We start from the raw sequence: 17,626 nt of genomic DNA, 5'->3' as shown, positions 1-17,626 counted from the left end.
TACAAGTCCACAAATTCATGCTGTATCTTTACACAGAGGCACCTCAATGAGCTATGCTATTGATATTTTTTTGCATTGTCATTTCCTCAATTCAATTGACATTTATTTGTATAACACGTTTCATAATACATATCGTTTCAAAGCAGCTTCACAGAAAATGTATGCGTCCGCATTACAATTTAGAGTGATCTTGCTATCAGATTTGAAATCAGATCAAATTAAATGTGTGCTGCCTAAAGATCCACACCTCTTAGTGAGGAGAAATATAGTGTGAATGGCTTAAAATTGCAAAGTCTAGAGCTTGTCCAAAAGACAATCGAGAGGGAACGGTGGCTGTAGGCATATAGAGATTGGGAAAATACAGTCATTCTCGGCAGCCATTCTGCACACCGCATGTGACTCATATCTGCATGGTCACTGAACAGCAGCCCCGCTCGGCCAATCAGATGTAGAGGGAAATGGTTGCTATGGCAACATGGCACCGATACTGCAGCAGATGCAGTGTTCATTTGATCATGTGCTAGTGCCAAAGTTTGTCTGATATTAAATACTGTTTGGTAGATCTACTCATGGATGTGTAGTAAATCTCCTGAACAGCAATGGCAATGGTTTGATTTCCTCTAGGTGACTGTTTGGCACGTTTTTCATACGTACTGTAGACTCTTGCGTTATCTAAATCTAATGTCTCCGGGAAAACCACACTAGTAATACAAACGAGCAATTAGATACATAACGATAAGGGGATGTGACTTCACTGAAAGTCAGGTGCTGTAATGCACCGGATGAATTAATTGTCTCATATTAGATTCAACTTGTAACATTTATTAAATAAAAAAGTAAAAAACAATAACTTAAAAGATTGTAGCTACTTCATAACTGCACCCACAGCATGTGTGTGATTTGTGTGTAAATTAGGCTCCCTGCAGATAATCAGCATAGGTGCTGCATAATGCATAATGCCTGAATTTTGCAGGGGTGTTAGATGTTGGCATGTAATATAATACTTATGATGAATTAGAAATAAATGCTGTTGAAGTAGTGGTAACATGGATATGGTATTTAAATTTCCCCTTTTCTCCCCCTCACAGATCACTGAGCTCCTGGAAGAAGAGAAGTTGGAAGCTTGCGAGGAGCTCCCACGAGACGGAGAGGATGGTCCGTCCTCCCTGTCCCCTAAACATGCCCACGTCGCCCCCTCCTCCAGGTAAAAGCAACCCCAGTTTTAGAAATGTCTTCATCTGGGATTGGTCTAGTCTGTGCTGTGGTCCCTCTCAGGCATCTCCCTGTAATAGTTAGTATGAGCATGTATACGAATGTGTATGTGTAGGTAAATATATTTAAGGGTATAGTAACACGAGTTACCATTACACACCCCCTAATGACATGTTTTTGCACTTGATTGTGTTTTCAATGGTTTGGGTTAAGGGTGCTCTGATCAGGATTTTCGGGGCAGATTACTGATCACTGGTTTTTAATAACTCTTTTTTTTTTTTTTTTTTTTTTTATCACCGAGCTAGAGGTGGGCGATATATCGGTTAGACGATTATATCCAAATTGTTGTCTGGACGATATGCAAAATTGGGATATCGAATATTTCATAATTTGTACAATCCGACCCCCCAAACATGAAAAGAGCTGAAGAAGTTAAAGAGAAAACAAATAACGCACACTATAACCTTCTAAACAATTATATGTAGCGAGTTTAATACTATAGTAGGGGTTTGTTTGACTGTTTTATTTTTTGTACAAAATCACGATCGTTCCTCAATTGCACGAGAGTAAGCTGCTAAAGTTACTAATTTGCAATATACAACTACAAAGTTCTTACCTGTGTGTTATGACGTTTAGGTTGAAGCAACAATCTAAAATCGTAAAGAGAAGGCAAAATATGCGTTGTTTGTGGAAAAATGATCTTAAGTTAAAAAGTTTTTCTTACATGTCTGTGGTGTCCTCGAGTGGCGCGCTTCGTGATTGCATCATTAGAAAAGTGCGTTGTATGAGTCCAAAAGATGGAATACATTTTCCCAAGAGATCGGTTCCGTACACATTACAAACCGAACCATTCCGGTGGTTGGACCATTTTTCCTGACGACCAAAATCCGCGTTGGAGCGAACACCACAATGTTACGCAACATCAACTGGCAAATGTTATGAAAGCGGAACGAAACTCATAATTTATGTGCTTTACGGACCATTTATCATTTCGGACAAATATCAGTGCAGCGCGAGCCGATCTTGAAGCAACACCGTTACTACATAAGAGATCCAGTAAACAAAGCATTAGAATTCGCCACTTACGTAATAACATCGCTACAAGATCTAGTGAGAAACTTTAAAATTTCTCCATTATTAACTGATCAAACAGCACTGATGTGGAAACCAGGAGAAACATCGTTCCATGAATGAACTAGTTATAGGTTTTAAGTCCACAGATCATTCACCATGGATTTAATGTAGTAACACTAACTTGTAACCATGGAAGTTTGGCAGAAATATTAAAATGCTTTCAAGTACGTCACACATCTTTTTCCAGCACTACAAAACTCAAATGTTATATGTTATTTAAATTTTATTTTTAAAGTGATGACCAAAACATTATTTGTTCATCCTTCAAAGATTACCCCCGTTTATAAAACAAAGTTTCAAGATGTAGGAAAACTCACAATTATTTAAAAATAATTTTTCTATTATTAAATAGGAAATTTCTATGGCATTTCTTTATTTTTGCTGTATCGAAAACGTACCGAACCGTGACACCACTGTATCGTATCAAAACAAACCGTGAATTTTGTGAACCGCTACACCCATATTAAAAATATAAAAGATCAACAAAAACTTTGAATAATAAATGACTATTGAATAATATATTATTATTTTAAAAAGTGAATATCTTAGGAGTCTTTAAATCAATAATGTCTCATATCTTTATGTACTAGTAATTCTATACAATAATAGGTCAAATGCAGCAAGTCAAAAGACCAACTGGACCTTCTTTACCAGTTTGCACACATTTCTTTGAAGGATTGCAAAAATATCGTCTGAATATCGATATCGAGATATTGAAAAAAAATATTGAGATATTCATTTTTGTCAATATCTCCCACCCCTACACCGAGCACATCCTGCAGTTTAGCAACAGTAGACTGTATATTAGCCTGATCTAGCTGATTTGGACATTAAATTTGGGTTTTTAGGGAGAAAAGAAAGCGCACCGCTGTAAAGGAAAGAGATGTACTAAAATCGCACCACTCTAGTTTCTTGCTGTCATTGCTGTAGGTTTGCTGTTCGTTGCATTGTCTCCGCTCTTCGCAAAAACGGTGCAAATGTATTGTCCTTTTCAGACACCTGGTAGAACTGCCAGACCAGTGAATGTAATGAAGCAATTTTAGCTGCGCATAGAGCTGTGAGTTTTGCGTCATCTGATCGGCTCTTCTGATTGGCCTTTATAGAGACCACCGATCAAACTATATAAAGCTGTTATCGGCTTTGCATCACAGGAGTAAATTACATTCTAAAAATATTCAAGCAAATCAGTTATTTTAAATTAGGAAAATATTTAGAAATTTTTTTATCAAATATATGTATCCTTTGTGGACATAAAATACTAAAAACAATAATTCGTATCAACGTTAAACTTTTTACGGTGTTGTACAATAATGACTAAAATTTCAGTGTTAAACTTTTGAGAATTGACTTACTAAAAGTAACAATGTAACAATTTTTTTGTTAGTCTGACTCAGTGTTAAGTTTCAGGAACGTGACAAGCTAATTAGTAAATTTTATTATTGGGCTGGGCAATATGAAAAAAATATTATATCACAATATAAGTACTTTTATTTCATGATTACGGTATCACGATATAGTTATTTTTCAGGTAAGAGCGGGCAAGGCCATTTGTAATTTTAATATGTCTGGCTTCCTGTGTCATTTGCTTCCTGTTATTTTTAGCTGTACAATATCGAATAGTTATGGTTATATTTTTTACTTGAGTAGCTTCAGTGTATTTAGCTACTTTTTGTTTGTAGATCAGATAATTACTTTCCCTAATGAGTAGATTGACTGTAGCTTAACTGCTTTAAATTCTGAAAAGCTTATAGCTTCTTCAACACTTTATCTGTGCGAGGAACTCATGGCATAGCTGGTCTGGTGTCGTCTCTGTGTCAAAGCTTCTGTGATCTCCATCAGCCCGCTGTGTTGAGACCCATAACTGACCTATCCGCCATCTGAGCAGTGATCTCTCTTGGCCTTTGTTCCTCTGCACCTCGATCGGGACACAATTTCCAAGGGTGAACTCAAATTCCAGTGTCCTTAATGTCAGATGGCCTTACCTTGATGTCAGGTTATAAAGCTAGTACTTCGGAGCCATATCAAGTAGGGATGAGTCACAATTTTCGAATGTTTGATTAGTTGATTTTATTACAGAATATCGAATAGGTTGTGCGAGTATTGGGTTTTTTTTTTTACTTTAAAAAAATCCCCATGTTTTTGGTTTGATGCAATGGTCACCAGAGGATGGCGCTGCCAATAGCGCATCTAAAAGCTGTCAATCAACTCTCAGACAACAGAAGAAGAAACATTGTCTGACACCAGAACATGTGAGTGGAGTGGTAATATTTCCTCCAGAGCGCTCTGCTCGCTCAACCCAGAATAATGCCCTTTGTGACATGCTGGTTCGAAATATGTAAAAAATAAGTAGGGCTGCCCGTGCACGACTAAAGTTTTAAGCCATTAGTCTAATTGCATATTTATATTAATTTAATTACTTAAATATATATGGGAGAGAATAAACCACAATGAGCATTTTCGTAATATTGCCCATTCCTCATCTCAAGCGCACACGCATAAAGCTTGCCACAAAGAACCGGGCAAAAGTAATGATTATGCGTGAGACATTTTAATTGTTTATTAATTAACTAGTGTTTTCTGTGTCAGTGTCGGCTGCAAAGATAAAGTTTACGATGCTGACTCGCCATCTTCACAGTAGGGAACGTGCCTTTAGAGAGAAATGCACACTTCAAGTGGCCTACACAAGCAGAGAGTAGCCCGTTTCATTCGTTTTGAATTTTGTTTAAATTGATTAAAATTAAGATACAATTTATACAAAACGAAACTTAATTAAGTGGTCAAAATCATGTCTGACCCACTCCAAATGTCTCACGATATATTGGGCTATGATCCTATCTTACTCATCTCATGCGGTTCCCTTTTCATATAATCAACGTAGATGAAATAATAAAAACCCATTATATTATTTAAACATAAATATGAAACTTTTATATTTAAGCGTCACACCGCTCCGTTTCGATCACATGCTCTGGTGTGTAGCCTTTACATGCGTGTGTGCATGCATGTGGGGGAGGAGTGCGATCTTCGAATATTTTTTTGCTTGAAATGCCCATCCCTAATATTAAGTCAATGCGCCTTTTTTATGTGTAGCTGTTATAGACATGCTCTAGATTTTAAACATGGTATGTAAGGGTGTGGAGCTCTTCCCACAAGACATTGGACAGTCTGCTGAGAGGTGTCTGGTTAGGTAACACAAAATTGATTGGTAGCTTATTTCTGTCTGACACAAGCTGAATTGGATAGATGTTTTGGATTAAGACTAAATGAAGAGAATGTGAAACATTCGTAACTCAAATAATTGACATTGACAATAAGGTAACAGTGTTTGGCCCATTCGCTCCTTGTTTAAGGTGATTAAATGCTTTAACCTTTAATCCTAATAAACAGACGGCCGTGAGAGTTGGCATGTGTCAAAACAACATGCACAGTTTAGAAATCCTTGACATTGCTGAAGCGAGACAAAGATTTGTATTTTTTGGAAAGAATGCAAGAAACTGTTTGATTTGTTTTGGCTCAGCCAATGTCATTGGTTTTGTTTCCTTGACCGCTCCCTTCTAAGGGTCTTTAGAAGTGAATGATATGAAATGCTCATAGGCATCAACTTTATGCACCACAGTAATAGCACACAAGAACCTTTACTCATAATTGATTTATGATTTTGACATGTTGCCCCCAGACCTCCCTAGAGAGACCAAGGTCCACCCACCACAGTCTCACAAAACCCTGTGGGAAACACTGTATACGATCATGTTATCAAAATAAAATTTGATTTTTCTTATAATTAAAATACCTAAATGTGATTTATTCTTCAGCCAGTTGAAAAAAACCCAAATAATATGTTGATTTGGTGCTCAAGAAACATTTCTTATTTTCAATGCTGAAAACAATTGTGATGCTTAATATTTTTGTTGAAACAGTGATCATTTTTTGGATTCTTTGATTAATAGTAAGTTCAAAAGAACAATTTATAATGAATTAATGACTTAATTTTTTTTGTAATAATGTAAAATATTTTACTGTATATTTAATGCATTCTTGCTGAATGAAACAGGTTTTTTAAAAATAAATGTATTGTCTTAGTGTCCCCAAACTTTTGAAAGGTAGTGTATATTTTTAGTCCGCTTTCTTTTTATTTCACTTGTTGCTATGCATTCTGGTATTACCTTTTTTTTTTATGAAGGATACATGCCCTGCTGGCTTACAATTTGACCAAGATGAGGTCTTATAAAGCAGCATGATTCACTGACTATTCAAACAACCTTCGTGTCAGTATAAAGTCTTGATAGGCAGCACACTAGGTTATGAAACAGAGCTGTCGTGTGCATTTTGCATAAAACGTGAACCCCACCAAAACAAGTTCAGACCATATTCTGTTTGAGCCAAAGCTCCAGACGTCCTGTCTACTAGAATAATATCTTGGGTACACTTTGCTAATCCTACCCACTTTGAAGTGTTTAGTCTCTGCATGAGCAGCTTGGGATGGCAGCTGCTGCAGTAATTTCAAGTCAGATGCAAACAAACACTATGATCAGCAGGGAAATGGGCGGAGCAAAGCTGCTAATTAATATGAGCACATTCAAATGCTCTGGATGTAACAAGCTCTTCATTAGTGTCAGGTTAAGAGATTTTGTCCACAGCTCTTTTCAGCAAAAAAAACCCATAACATTTTCTATTTTGGACGTTTTTACCAGCATTTCTTTCCACTAGTTGCACCAAGTATATTATGAAACCATTTGCACATTGATTTTTTCCCTTCCAATTCACCATGCATAAAGGGCACTATTAGGCCTGTCACGATTATTTAATTGAGTTACTTGATTATTTTGTCATTTATTTTCTTTGCAGTGGTGGTTTACTGTTTTAAAGAAAAAGCAGCAACAAAACCACACATTTCATTCAAATGGTCATAAGACAGCAAAACATTGTACATGTATTACTAAATTGTATGTCATGTCAAAAAGTATGTAATGTCACTTATAAGGCCAAGAAAGCTTTCAAATCGTGAATCCCCTTAAGGACATGAGCCTTGTCAAGACAGAGGCATACAGAAGCATTGTTATTTTTTGATGCTGTGATGCTATCTCTAATGGCCTGTCATTCACAACAGTTGCAAATAACATTTTATGGCTTTTATGATATGTTACAAGGAACTCAAATGGCATTTTTGCTGTGTCAGGATAGCAAATAATCAATGATTAACTTCAGTGAATGCAATTTACTTTGACCTATGCTATAAATACTTTCCTAGCTGCATTTTGGAATTTCCAATTATATAGTTAATTATCATGTTTTTTTTTAAATTGCTTTATTGCTGTATAATTTGACATGTTTATCAAATCACCAGTGGAGATATGGTCTCATATACTTGGAGTCAGAACAGGTTAACCAGAAGTCATGTGTGTTTAAAGATGATAAAATGTCGAAACCAGTCAAAGCGTCTGTATTTGGTGGTTTCTCGAGAAAGAGCAGCAGGACGTGTTTTCGTTGGGGTCCTGCAGTGATTATACTTGCCCCCATTGTGCCCCAGTGGAATCTGAAAGGGTGTCGCACATTCAGCTAAATATAAGCGCTGCAATGTATCCTTCACCAGCAATGGAAAATACTTTTCACACAGCTCTAAAATAAGCGGCAGTAGATTGAGGTTCTTGAGACATGTTGTTCAAGCTTTGGAATGTATGAACAGTTTTTGACAACGCTGGTCTGGTGTAGGTGTGGAAGTGTCAGTGACTAATTTCAGGCCCCTTATGAGTGCACTTCCTAATGACTGCAGTTACAGTGCTTACACAGCTTTATATTATAGATAAAGAGAGGCATTCATAGATACTTTACAGATGACTGTAATTTAGTCTGTAGTTTGAAATAAGGGATGTTCGCTCTGATATTGATTTACAGCGACATTTTTTAAGAGAGTTGGCAATTTCAGGTGAAAATTGAGTTTTGTAGATTTTAGAACATGTTTACTAAGCCTGGAACACTGCGATGTAAATGTATTCATAATGAAATTGTAGGATAAGGGCTTTTAAAATCTGAACACTGGGCATTAAACAGTTGCTTACTTTTTAACATGCTTCTTGCTATGAGACGCATGACAAATGAAAAAAAAATTGTTCTAAAATCAGTTCAAAATATCAAACATATTTGAAGTCTTCCAACTGGGTGGCTTCATAGTCTGCAGCTTAAAAAATGTGTGTCTGTGCCTATCACACACTATGCAATTTTCTGTTCCAGCTTTCCAAAGTCTTAGACTGGCTCTGACTGAGGGCAATTAGCATTAACTCCTCAACAATGACAAAAGAAAATGACAACAGAACAAAAGAAAATCTGGCTAATGGTCGTTTAGCATTGAGACTATCTATATGCTAATTACTCCTAAAAGTTAATGATTGGGATGTCGGCATTTAATAACTATCAGCCCAGTCCAAACTTTGTCTTTCTAAAAGAAATTATAGTTTTATTGGGGACTTTTAATAAATATGACATTTCCGGAGACATGATCTAGTCTAGTGGTTAGTGTCTGTTGGCCTTTGTGGGATTCAAGCATACAACCTTTAGGTTTCAAGCTTAGATCTTAAGTCGGCAGTGATTGCCTCGTGGGTAGTGCGCCGACATATAGTGCCATTGCGCTCCGGGCAACCCAAGTTCAAGACCCGGCTCGTGGACCTTTCCCAATCCCGGCCCCCTCCCCTCTCTCTCCCACTTCGCTTCCTGTCTGCATACTCCCTTATCATAAAAAAAAAAAACTTTAAGCTTCGATCTTCTATGGCACTCTGCCACACATAGTTTGAAGGCTGTGGTATATTCTGGCATTGGAGACGCTAGGACCTCCTGGTCAGATCTGTGTCTATGCATTTAAGAGTCTCCCCTCTGTATCAAGTTGTCTCATTTTCCCATGCACTCTTATACTGAGCCATCAAAACAAGTGCAGTGTTGACTCAACGTGAACTCCTGGCCTGCATGGATGCCAATACATGGAAAGTGCAATAACTCATTTCCACTCCTCTTTTTAAGCGTTACCCAGGCATCCAGCTACATTTATTGGGTTTCACCCTTCTTTTGACATCCTACCACCTGGGTATGTCAAGCAGCACCCATAACACGCTGGGAAATTTGATACTCCCTGTGACCAATCTATTAAAGTACTTGCCATGAGGACAACGTCTGTATTACTCTGCCATTCTCTGTGACTCTCATGTTTAAAGGGGTTTCTCATTCTCATCTCATCAAAATTACATTGGGGAAGACAACTGAGTCATTGCATTGGTTCTTGAAGTTGCTTCTTATTTTGTTTCCTGCTAATTGATACACTTGCTCATCCTTAAAACACCAGGAAGTGTGATATGTACTCCCATCTGGCAGAGACCAGCCTCTGACCGGTCTGGGATTGGTAGTTGAGAGAGTGTACTGCTTAAAGGGATAGCTCACCCAAAAATGACATTTGTCATTCACTCTTTGGTGGTAGTGATGAGGATAATTATTTTTTACCTACATTTAAACTGAGTTTAAGTTGCACTTAAGGAAGTTTAAGGTCACATCCATAGATATGGTTACAGAGATCTGTCACAACACATTAAAGAGCGTCAAAACAACATTTTTTGTTTGAATTTTGTTATAAAATTAACAGAATTTACTAACTTTATTTCATATAAAAATAAACCAAGCTTATTGCGATTATTGGATGAGAGGCATGCTACTGATAAAGTGATAATGATTAGCAAATTTTTGTCACGCATCAACTTAATACAGCATAGACTAAAAGATCTCAGATAATCTAAATGAAGATCGACAGTTGACATGTTTAGTTGTAGCTTATCCATGTCGTGTGCTCAAAATAGATGGCGACGGCTAAAACGTGCCATCGGAGAACTGTTATGACACCATTTAAGGTAAATGATTATAGTTTCAACTAAAACTAAAAATTCATTTTCTGCCAAATATTATCAGACAAAGAAATTTCAATGCATCATTATTCAGTGGGAGACTGTTTTCATGCTTTTCTCCATCCCATAACCAAAGATTTCAATTCCCAAAAGCCCCATAAAAGTGTTCTAAATGATTTTCATGCTATATTTAAAGTGTTCTGAAGCCTTTTGACTGAAATATCTACAGGTCCTTCTCAAAAAATTAGCATATTGTGATAAAGTTCATTATTTTCCATAATGTAATGATAAAAATTAAACTTTCATATATTTTAGATTCATTGCACACCAACTGAAGTATTTCAGGTCTTTTATTGTTTTAATACTGATGATTTTGGCATACAGCTCATGAAAACCCAAAATTCCTATCTCAAAAAATTAGCATATTTCATCCGACCAATAAAAGAAGGGTTTTTAATACAAAAAAAAGTCAACCTTCAAATAATTATGTTCAGTTATGCACTCAATACTTGGTTGGGAATCCTTTTTGCAGAAATGACTGCTTCAATGCGGCGTGGCATGGAGGCAATCAGCCTGTGGCACTGCTGAGGTGTTATGGAGGCCCAGGATGCTTCGATAGCGGCCTTAAGCTCATCCAGAGTGTTGGGTCTTGTGTCTCTCAACTTTCTCTTCACAATATCCCACAGATTCTCTATGGGGTTCAGGTCAGGAGAGTTGGCAGGCCAATTGAGCACAGTAATACCATTGTCAGTAAACCATTTACCAGTGGTTTTGGCACTGTGAGCAGGTGCCAGGTGGTGCTGAAAAATGAAATCTTCATCTCCATAAAGCTTTTCAGCAGATGGAAGCATGAAGTAGTCCAAAATCTCCTGATAGCTAGCTGCATTGACCCTGCCCTTGATAAAATACAGTGGACCAACACCAGCAGCTGACATGCCAGACCATCACTGATGGACCCCAGTCTTCCTCCAGACTCTGGCACCTTGATTTCCGAATGACATGCAACATTTGCTTTCATCCGAAAAAAGTACTTTGGACCACTGAGCAACAGTCCAGTGCTGCTTCTCTGTAGCCCAGGTCAGGCCCTTCTGCCGCTGTTTCTGGTTCAAAAGTGGCTTGACCTGGGGAATGCGGCACCTGTAGCCCATTTCCTGCACACGCCTGTGCACGGTGGCTCTGGATGTTTCTACTCCAGACTCAGTCCACTGCTTCCGCAGGTTTCCCAAGGTCTGGAATCGGTCCTTCTCCACAATCTTCCTCAGGGTCCGGTCACCTCTTCTCGTTGTGCAGCGTTTTTTGCCACACTTTTTCCTTCCCACAGACTTCCCACTGACAGTCTTACCCATGATTGCGGTTTTTTAGTAATGAAACAGGCTGGGAGTTTTTAAAAGCCTCAGGAATCTTTTGCATGTGTTTAGAGTTAATTAGTTGATTCAGATGATTAGGTTAATAGCTCGTTTAGAGACCCTTTTCATGATATGCTAATTTTTTGAGATAGGAATTTTGGGTTTTCATGAGCTGTATGCCAAAATCATCAGTATTAAAACAATAAAAGTCCTGAAATATTTCAGTTGGTGTGCAATGAATCTAAAATATATGAAAGTTTAATTTTTATCATTACATTATGGAAAATAATGAACTTCATCACAATATGCTAATTTTTTGAGAAGGACCTGTATTTAGGGTGGCATCCATGTCTGTATTCATGTGTTTACGTGTATTTTTGTCCGACAATGTGTCCCCTAACTGTAAACGGCAGTGCAGTAAGCGTTGAAGACTGTCTGATGTTTGGACTGTGACAGGGTTATATAAAAGTCTAACAGGTGTTTGAGTGTGCAGGCTTGACTTTAATTTGGGGGGGAGGGAGTTCTCTGTCTTGTGTGTGTGTGTGTGTGTGTGTATGGAGAGGCGATTGGCCCAGAGCACTAGCGACAAGACTGCGTCAGATGGCCGTGTATTTAAGCGAGGATCCAGCTCTTCCACTGCAGCACTTTTTAACAGAGTGCCGAATCCTACACAGAGGCAGACAGCACATACAGGACTCCGCAGAATGAGCTCCGGCAGCCTGTGTTTGCTCTTTGACCTGCTCATTCAGACTTTAGCACCACAAAGTGCCCAATCAGGATAACCATACGCCCAACGTTAACAACCAAAACGGCTCATCGAGAACCAAACTGAAGAACATGGCTTGTCAAGTCCTTCTCCACAGGTAATGAATCTAGCGATTCAGTGGAAAAAGAGCTGTGAATGTGGTAGAAAAAGCTTTCATTCAGAGTGAAACTCCTGAAGTGGATTGATTTGTTCCCGATGGAGTGCTGTTTATTGGTTTTCGACCAAGGCTGCGTGTGACAGTCAGATAAGATCTGACTCTCAGATCGCATGATGAAAAAGCACTAATAACTTATTTAACACTGCTGATGAGTTCAAATGTTTATATGGTGAAAACGAGAGATGTAGACTCGGGCAGGATTTTAAATTGATGAATCACTGCATGATGCAGCATTTAATTCACACACAATTCCATTCAAGTGTGTGTGTGGGAGGGAAAGACTGCCCTGACTGTGTGTGTTTGCCGCTGCTGATAAGATAAAGTGCCGAGTCAGAGGAAGCCGTCTGTATGTAATCCTCTTAAAGCCTCTTACAATGACACAGCATATTACTTTTAGCTTTGTCCACCACACTTTATTTTTGGCTCCTTTATTAATCACACTTATTATTCACAGCCATGGTGAATTTCTTTTTTTTTTTTCTTCTCTTCAAAGATAACATGAAATGTGTCGAAATGTGTTCCTTTTTGTGTGACTAAATGCATTAGGATCTGTCCATTCACACTGGAAACCCATTGAAAAATCCAGATACTATCCGGAAATGAAATGCATGTAAATATGTAAAGAGTGACATTGGCCAAAGATTATGAAGACAATTTTTTTTTTTATGTCCGTTTCACATTAAGACCAGGAATTTTGATTTGTGATAAACTAATATATTGGTTACAATGTAGATTTAAGCCATATCTGTACTGCACTTTTCGTCCTTAAAATAAACCTCTTCTCTCAGTATCAGCCAGACGGTCTACATCATCAATCTATAGTTTTGATTTGTTTCTCAAGCTAAATCATCGACATTAGAGTTTAGGTGAGGTGTTGCAGCAGAGTAAATGAATGGAAAGATGTTACAGAAGGTTCTTTATTCGAGTGCTTCATACTGAGTAATGTACAGTCAGTGTGGACGCATTACTGGAACTGATCTCATTTACTGCTTCTAGAGCTTTGTGTGGGCAAGATACCGAATCTCTCTTAAACAAGGCTCGCTTTGTTCTCTCTTGCAATATCGAGCGATGCACTTTTCAGTGCTAAGAAAAAAACACTCAAGGACATTTTTCAAAAAGTGCTTCCTTTAGTCTAGTTGCCCCAGCAGCAGTTTCCTTCCTCTGTGACCATTCTTCTTTCAATGGCCATACTATTTTTAAATAGGCAAAGTCAATTTAATGTATCTAAATTAATATATCTTAGATTAATTATTTTAGCCTAGTAGTTTTGTTGCTGTGTTGCCATGTATAATTTATTTATTTTTGTTGTTTCTGCTGTGGCTATGGGGCCTTATACAGTTGTAATGAATCATAATAGGTTAATTGAGCACACATTTGTCACACCTGTGGCCAGTTACATAAACTTAACCATTATGTTAAGACTCTGTCTTAAGATCTAGCTTGACCCACTAGCATTTAGTCAAGTTAGTCTTACTTTTCGGTATCAAATTAGGCCAATGTACGTTTTTATGTTACTGACTTAAAAAAAGGTTATGAACAGTCATAAACAAAAAACAATTGATGGTTAACTTGTTAGCGGTTTATGCAACCGGCCCCAGGGTGTAGGACCAAATAATTCACTTGTAATTAGTATATATAAAATTACAAGCTAATATCTGTGTGTGTATATATATTGCAGTAGAAAATCTAAGTGGAAAGAGGTCAATTATAAAATCTTAGTCATGAAATTTGACATTTAACAACTGATATAATTAAATTAACAGCTGACAAATTAGGTTTATTAATTTAACAAAATTAATAAACCTAAAGTTAACGCATCTGATTCAGTGCTCATTTCTTTTTGATGCTCAAAGAAATGCTCAAGAAATCATTTGATCATTTGTTGTAACCTTGACTGTCATGGGTTACATAGACTGTAGTTTCTAGAAAAAGGTGCTTTTCCATTTTCATGGGATGACTGGTTGAACACAAGCCTTCTTAGCAGCCTAAACAGCTTTATGGGTCAAGACATTTCACCATAGATCAAACAGCTGTCACCGAATGACACGGAGGACTTAAAAAAGCTGATCTTGAACTTCACTCTTGTCCTGTTTCTGTTTGTGAGCTGATGTGGCCTTGCGTGTGAGAACGCATGGCGAAGCACCTGTTGTATCAATCAGGGCCCTATTTGTTCCTACCCCAGAACCAGACACGGGTGTTAACAAGCAGTGGTCAACTAGTGTTATATAAGCAAGCGTTCCTAACGTGTCTGAGTTTGTTTATGGGTCTGCATGTCACCCTGCCCTGAATTTCTCTCAGATGCCCAAGTACGTAACTTAGGAAATGAATGCTAAATTATACTTCTTTTCCCTGATGGCACATACAGGCGTTATTGTACAAAGTGGCTGAGTATCATAAAGTTAATATCCTCCTAATTTTTGCTTCCTTTTCTTCTCTTTCCAGTTCACACATTTCTTCCATCAACATTCTTCCAGGATCTGCCGAGTAAGTGTCTTATACTCTTTTTTTTTTTAACAGTCACCATGGTAACTATATATACATTTTCTTATCTTGAATCATATGATTTGCTTTGAGTCTTGTTTGTTTGCTATTATGAAACCTTGACATAAACAGCATACAAAGCCTTTCTTTGACCAATAGGTCCATTTTCATTGTCTATTTGAAGTTAATTTAGCTGACATTAATTTGGGCTGTATGCAATTATCTTCTGGTCTAAATCAGATTTGTTCATTCAAAGGGCCACAGTATGCACTAAACAGACCTTTTAGATGGACAGAAGGCAAAATAAAGCTGAACGAATGTGATTATGTTCTTAAAAGCAGATAACTAAGGGATGCTGTCTTGCAGACAAAGACACCGATTTGCTTTGCGACTTTGCAACTCAGAAAAATAGAATTGAAAGTAGAATTCTGCAATTATACCCTGCCAAATTGATGTCCAATGCTGAGATTCCACTATTTGTATTCATAATAAAATGAAACCCACAATCACATTAAGAATAATTAATAAATTACATTCAATTGCTTCTAGTTTTCTACTGGTAAATGGCTTTTCAACTGAAGCCTTGACTAGCAGCAGCAAATTGTGGCAACAGGAAGAATATTACCCATTTCTAACAGAGACCTCCACATCACAACAACGCCATCTTCTAATGATTTGCTGTTCGAAATATTTAGCATGCAGAGGCGGCGTAACCCAACGTGCCTTTTGGCCCAGTTGGGCACGTGGAGGTTAGTTAGGAAGGCATGCTTGGGGGTCTATCGTTCCACACAAAACATGTGAATTCAACATAGCCAGTCCCCCAGTACAGAACACAGGAGCTGTGTCGACATAAGAGACTTGGCTGTTATAATTCTGAAAGTCTTAGTAAGATCAAAACATGTCTATTTTCAGACACAAGAATGTGTGGTGCTCATGATTGAGGGCTATTTGTTAGAAAGATGAGCTTGCAGCGAAAACTTCTTGGATGACCTTGTTTTAATAGGTCAAACAATGATTAATAGGGGTACTGCGTGCTTCGGCCTCAATGTGAAACCATTTTGAATACTTATGTCAGACGGCTTGAATGTGTTTATTTGCAGTATAATCCAGAGGACCATCCGTGCTGCAGTGGAACAGCACTTGTTGGACCTACAGACATCTATTGACAAGGAGCTCGGCAGCTATGAGAGTCAGGTGTTGGACTCCCAACCCATTCAAGGGTGAGTTTGACAATAAACGCAGTACATGCGGACACTGACCCGGGCATTTATTTGTTTGTATCTGAACTTTGCAGGTGTTTGGAGAGAAGTTTGAATATGTATGTTTGGTTTGAAAGGTTTTTTGATGTGTTGATGTGAATCTATATATTTTTCCTCCACAGAAACAGCCCTACTCAGAAGACACCAGGGCCTGAGAACCATGAAGATGTGCAGTCTGAATCTGAGGCAGAGATTGAGACTCTCCCAGAGGTTACAGAGGAGAGCCTGCCATCAGAGAATAGTGAGGTAAGCAATTAGAGAGTTAAACTTTGATTGTTATTTATCTTATACAACATAACTAAGAAAGCCAGAGGAACAAACAGTAGTTCTCAAGCAGGGGGTCTTGGCAAACTTACAAAAGGGAGCTTTAGATGACTTAAAATGTCTTAAAAAAAGACAAAACAAGCATTGAAATAAGCTAAAACAACAGAAAATCAACACACAACAATCACCCCCTCAAAAACGTCTAGCTTGCTTTGAAAAATCAGAATTCACACATTCTTGGAAAACCTGAATATATGAGATAGCCCTATTTTAAATGTGTGTTTTGTAGATGTCAGGTTAGGTAATTAAATCTTAAAAAGCCATGGGCATTTTTATATCTAATATACATTTTTACTAGTTATCTTGCACTGAAATATATTATTGGTAAAAAAAATAATTTTACTTTTATTTTTTGTTTATACCAATGGCTATGCTTAGTCCTTATCCATTAAATCACAAACGACTGGAAAGTCATGTAAATTCAATAAATAATGAAAACAAACAGGATGCGCTTTCTGGCGTCTCGACCTCCGTGAACTTCTATCTGGAGCATGTGATAAAATTTAACCAAAACACACTGAATACTTGTAGCACAGAACTTAAGAAATAATTCTATAAAAACCTTTAAGTGTCTACTTTTTGCTTATTTGACACTAAATGCATAATATAAGCCACTTTGGAATATAAGTAAAAGCACGTTTTAGATTATTAAAAAAAACATGATTTATAGTCCGGAAAACACGGTAGCCTATGGCAGATTATTTTACGGACCCCCCGCCAATGTGTCACGGGCCCCACTTTGAGAACCGCTGCCCTACAGAACATTCAGCTCTAAAACCCTTGTGTGATTAATTATTTTAATTGTATTTTCATTTTAATTGTAAATATATTTCACTTATTTTTTTTAATTTACAGAAGCTAAGCCCATAGATTAAAATTGGTTTTCAAAACAGAACTGGGGTTTGGATATCTTTGAATATTGTTGTGGACAATGGAGTCCTTGGAGTCAAAAAGGTCGAGCACCACTGTCTTAGACCATTTCTTTAGTCTACATCTGGCTTTGAATATGATTAGTATTTCTGCTATCAGCAAGGTTTGTAATACACGGCAGAGCTGCTCCTCCTCAGGAG

At 37.6% G+C, this 17,626-nt stretch overlaps 1 protein-coding gene across 12 annotated transcripts in view; it reads left to right on the top strand.

Annotated features, from left to right (window-relative positions):
* The window catches only part of fam13b (family with sequence similarity 13 member B), a 58,686-nt gene that overhangs the window by 19,778 nt on the left and 21,282 nt on the right, over positions 1-17,626 (top strand). For all 12 annotated transcript variants that reach the window (XM_077235932.1, XM_077235930.1, XM_077235929.1 and 9 more), the window contains 4 exons: positions 1,089-1,204; positions 14,935-14,976; positions 16,074-16,193; positions 16,355-16,478. In XM_077235932.1, coding sequence (XP_077092047.1) covers positions 1,089-1,204; positions 14,935-14,976; positions 16,074-16,193; positions 16,355-16,478 — 402 coding nt within the window. The remainder of the gene's footprint in view (positions 1-1,088; positions 1,205-14,934; positions 14,977-16,073; positions 16,194-16,354; positions 16,479-17,626) is intronic.

Source organism: Siphateles boraxobius, unplaced genomic scaffold, assembly GCF_051911475.1.
Source record: "Siphateles boraxobius isolate OS27281-9 unplaced genomic scaffold, OSU_SipBor_1 2, whole genome shotgun sequence".
Classification (NCBI taxonomy): Eukaryota; Metazoa; Chordata; class Actinopteri; order Cypriniformes; family Leuciscidae; genus Siphateles; species Siphateles boraxobius.
The sequence above is the reverse complement of the archived record's forward strand: the minus strand, read 5'-3'. Positions and strand labels throughout refer to the sequence as shown.